The sequence below is a fragment of the Hipposideros armiger genome, unplaced genomic scaffold, assembly GCF_001890085.2.
Source record: "Hipposideros armiger isolate ML-2016 unplaced genomic scaffold, ASM189008v1 scaffold_431, whole genome shotgun sequence".
Classification (NCBI taxonomy): Eukaryota; Metazoa; Chordata; class Mammalia; order Chiroptera; family Hipposideridae; genus Hipposideros; species Hipposideros armiger.
In genome coordinates, this window is record NW_017731781.1 from 470,395 (window position 1) to 474,842 (window position 4,448).

Consider the following 4,448-nt stretch of genomic DNA (forward strand, 5'->3'; position numbering starts at 1 on the left):
CTCCCTTCCCCTCAGTCCCCCTCCCCTTCTCCATGTCGGCTCGGAACAGATTCGCCTCCATGTGTCTCTGCGTGGTACGTGCCGCGGTACGGGCTTTGACCCCGCTTCCCTCTTTCCGGAACCCCCAAATCTCAGGGTGCAAGCTTCAAGAGCTGTCGCTGTTCCTTCTGCTTGGCGCGGGGTCTCTGGGTTGCAGTGTCTCGCGGACAGCGCAGTGGGTCTCCCCTCATCATCCACTTTCACTCACACTCTATTTTGGGGTGCAAGCCTCGGTTCCAGGTCATTCTGTGCAGCTGGGGCTCCAGTGAGGAGGGGGCCAAGGGGTAAGGAACAACAGCGACCCTCAGGCCTTTTACTCGTCTTACGCCCAAATATATTGGTGGTTCAGACTTGGTCCCAATAGCATCCAAGCTGTCGCAGGTCCGGGCCCTGAGTCCCAGTAGGGTAAAAGAAGGAATCCTCCTTTCCTGCCTGTCCTGTTTTATAGTTGTCCTGTAATCTGGGACTGAGAGGTGCTGACCCCATCCCCACCCCCCAGTCTGCAGTTTCAGAATTACACTCCCCCACCCCCACCCCTCCAGACCGTTTTCCTCCCTAACTTCTCCCCCCCCACCAGCCTTTACTACATTTACTTCAGAAATTTCCAAGGGCTGAACATAGGCCCTAACCTCCTTCAACCACATTCTGGGAACTTTGTATCCTCTTCTTGTTCCCCAGTTCTGTCACATTGTTTCCCAATCCGGAGGAGCCTTTTCCTATGTTCTGGACAACTCCCTCCCCCCTTGGTGGGGTGCAGGGAGAGGTGTCTGCAGTCTCACTGTGATAAAAAAAAAATTAACCTTCATTTCTTCTCTAGAATAAACGATGAAATGCCCCTTTCCATGCTTCCATTTTCTTTATGTGCACCCTGACATTTCATCATCAGATTCAGGAATTTTCTCTGTGAGTTGGGGTGAAGATGGAGGGGCATTGGGCTCAAACCTTCTCCAGGACTCCAAAACTTGAAGCTGAAACCCTTGGGCCAACCTTTTTGATCATGCAGGGAATTGGGGACCTTGTGAAGTGAGAGAGGAGGCTATCTCCTCCCTTTCTCCCTGGATCCTCCAGTTCTGGGGTACTATCCAGGCTGAAGACCACCTTTTCAGGGTGTGGAATGAACAACCTCTCTCAGCTCATTGATTCTGTTATCCAAGATGGCCCAGCCTTTGAGGAAGACTATTTAGCTTATACTGCCTGCTCCTTTTCCTTCTCTGCTTTTTGTGTCCATGGTATTGAAACCTGGAGCTGAGGATTCTGTCTTCAAGGCTGTGGGCCAGAAAGGAAGTGTACTTTCATGTGCCCCTGTTTTCCTTCTTTAAGGCTCTTCAAATGCATCAAGGTATTTCTTGATGCAAGCTGTCTCTGGGTACTGGGTTTGAGTCTTCGTGTTGCCCGTACCATTTCCCTCTTCCCAGTCTCTTACTGTACCCTCATCTATAGCCAAAGTTGAGTTACATCTTCAGCCTTGGTTCATCATCCTCATAAATTTCAGAATCATATTCTAGTACCAGGAATTGACCTTGATAAACTTCTTCCAGTTGGACTTTGCAATTGTTGACCCCCAAATGTCGGGGTACTCTGAGCTTCTCAGACACTTAATTTTGAGAGGGAAATTCTGCCTTCTCTTTGTACCCCTGTGTCCTGGGGAGTGTATTCTGTCTTCCCCAGTCCCTGAGGGAGCCCTGCATATGGTACCCTTCTCTTCCTTTCTTGAGCAGGGAACTTGGGAGGGTCTGCTTCTGGGGGGTTGGCTCCTGAGGAGGGGAGCAACATGAGGGCAGAGGCAGATGTGGGAGGATCCAGGTAGGGTTGCTGCCCTTCAATGCTGTATCCAGCTGCCCTTTTACTCTCTCTCTGGCCCCCAGTTAATCTCATTCACTGGTGTTTCTATTAAGCTAGCACAGGAGGCCCTTGAGATGGCAGGTGGTTAGTTGGGAAGGGAGTCAGAGGGTCATGTTTGGTCTTTCACTCCAAAAGGCCAAAGGGAGACCAGGATTTTACCTTGAAGCTTAACACTCTACCCGCTTCCCAAGTCAGGGAACCTGGAACCTGGCACCCATTCCTGGCTCCCTCCTGAGCCCTACTGCCTCTGTCCTTCCCCGTCTTTCTCCATCCTCTTCTAGTATATCCAATTACCTGGCTGGGCTGTGGGCATTTGTAAGGGTGAGGCTGGGCTCTTGGGGCCCCCTCCGTTGACTACTTGGGAACCAGGGGGCGCTTTTGGAGGAAGAACTGGCCAGGTTTAGCTTTGTCCTGCCTGGGGAGCTGATGCCAAGTACCTGCTAGTTGAAGGGCCTGATTGTGGTCTCTGCCTTGGGCATGCAAGGTCCTGGAAAGCCAGCCTCATGGGGTAGAGGCTTCAGTGGGGAGACTGAGGCAATGAGGGTGTGGTGGCGGTAGGATGGAATGGAGAGCAGGAGCAGCAACTATAGTATGGAAGAGGGAGGTTATAACATGGGTAGTGGGATTAAATAGGTAGTGAGGGAAGCGGGATGAGGATTGATAGAGAAGCAAAGAATTTGGGGATGTATGTAGAGAATGTGGGTACCACTGTCAGAAGGGCTAGAGCTCTGAAAGGATGGAGGGACTTAAGGATGAAGGCCTGGGAAAGGGATGAAGAGGCCAGAGGAGGGAGTGTGCTGAGTAGAAGGCTGGGGTCCTAGGATGTGAGGAGGAGTTGGGGGATGGGACTGGGATTTAGGAAGAGATGAGAGGTGCTGAAACCTTGGCAGAAGAGGGGGCTGTGGGGGGAGCGTGGAGAGAGGGGGAACCAATGGGCTGGAGGAGAGGGAGGGGGAGGAGCTGGTCAGGCCCCAGGGCCTTCGGCACTGCACTGGCTGGGGGAAGAAGAGGTGGCTGGCGGGCAGCCTGGAGCCCCAGGCACTGGGTCGGCCCCAGTGACACTTCCTCCGCATCCCCAGAAATACCGCTACCAAGATGAAGACACACCCCCTCTGGAGCACAGCCCGGCCCACCTCCCCAACCAGGTAAACGCCCCCGAGCTGGTGCACGTGGCGGAGAGGAACTTGTGCCACCTCGAGGCCGTCGGTGGGGTCGTGGGCCACGCCCATCTCTCCCCCGTCAAGGTAGGAGACTCGGGCGTCCCCCTCCCCACTGCAGCCCTCGGAGCCTCGGAGTTACGACCACCCCCAAGGGCCGGTAGGGCGACAGCCGGTAGGGCAATCGCCGTAGTAGGTGAGGGGAGTGGGACAGGGGGACTGGGGCTTGGGCTTTTGGGGGCTGGGGGAGGGGTGCATTTGGGGTGCTAGAAACACACTGTTTCCACAAAGAAGAAACAGGACAGGCAAGTGGGAGTGGGTGTAGAGCTTAAAGCCAGGGTGTGTGTGTGTGTGTGTGTTTGTGTGTGTGTGTGTGTGTGACGTGTACTCATGTTTCTGTATCTGTGTCTATCTGTGTAAGTGTCTGCATGTCTGTGCTCACATGTGTTGAGATGTGTGCATCCCCCAGGATGTTCACCAAGCCTAGGCCCTTTTCATTCCTTCACACACTCCCCACCTCTGTTTTGGTGTTCAGAGCCTGTTCAGAGCTCCTGCTGCCCTCATTTGCTCTTGTCCCACCCCTGCCTCCTCCCCCCACTTCCAGCCCCTGGACCTGGCTCTCCCTGTCCCCTTAGTCTCCTGCCTTTTCCTTCTGTCTGGCCTGAGACTTCTAGTTGTAGGGCCATTCTGCCTCTGTCCCCTGCCCCTGCCTTTGCTCTGCTCCTGTGCTCCCTCCCTCCTCTCTGCCTTTCCCTCCCTACTGGCTGGCTGGTTCTTGATGTTGTCTCTCTCTTCCTCCCACGCACTCTCCTCCCTCTCCCTGATCCCAGCTCAGGCCCTTTATGCCCTGATCAGTCCTATTCCTCAGTTAGCCAGCTTCCCCTCTCCCCCACTTACCCCCTTTGCTGTTCATCACTTCCCTCCTCCCATGTCTCCCCTCTCTTATTCTCTTGGACTCTCATCTCCACCCAGATATTTTTTTTCTGTACCCTGCCTGTCCCCCCATTGTTATTTACCACCCCCTATTTCCCCTTCTTCTCTTCTGATTTTCTTTCTCCAGTCCTGGAAAGGCCTTGTTTCTTAGACCTTCCATCCTTCAGTCCACTTTCCACCTTCTTCCCCTTCAGTTTCCTCTTGGGGGAACAGGATGGGGGCACAGGATGGGATGGAATGGAAAACACTAGGCCAGCTGTGAGACTGAGGGGAACACTGTGGGGGCAGGCCTGGGATTCCAGGATCTTGTGAGATGCCCTGGGAAGGGGGAGGTTGCTAACAGTTCACCAAGAAGATGAGGATGTCTCTGAGCCTAGGAATGAAGAGTCAGGTAGTGGGCAGCAGCAGGTTCTGGGGTGAGAAGGAGGTAGCTGGCAGAGGAGTTGGAGGGAGGGAGGAAGGGAGGGAGGGAGGGAG

At 54.2% G+C, this 4,448-nt stretch overlaps 1 protein-coding gene across 12 annotated transcripts in view; it reads left to right on the top strand.

Annotated features, from left to right (window-relative positions):
* Positions 1-4,448, top strand: part of DLG4 (discs large MAGUK scaffold protein 4) — a 23,759-nt gene that overhangs the window by 6,299 nt on the left and 13,012 nt on the right. For 5 of the 12 annotated variants that reach the window (XM_019664817.1, XM_019664815.1, XM_019664819.1 and 2 more), the window contains one exon: positions 2,961-3,026. The exons of 2 other annotated variants lie outside the window; for them this stretch is intronic. In XM_019664817.1, the coding sequence (XP_019520362.1) occupies positions 2,961-3,026 (66 nt within the window). Of the gene's footprint in view, positions 1-55; positions 75-2,960; positions 3,126-4,448 lie in introns of those variants that run through there. 5 more of the 12 variants (XM_019664814.1, XM_019664825.1, XM_019664818.1 and 2 more) reach the window with 3 other exon arrangements.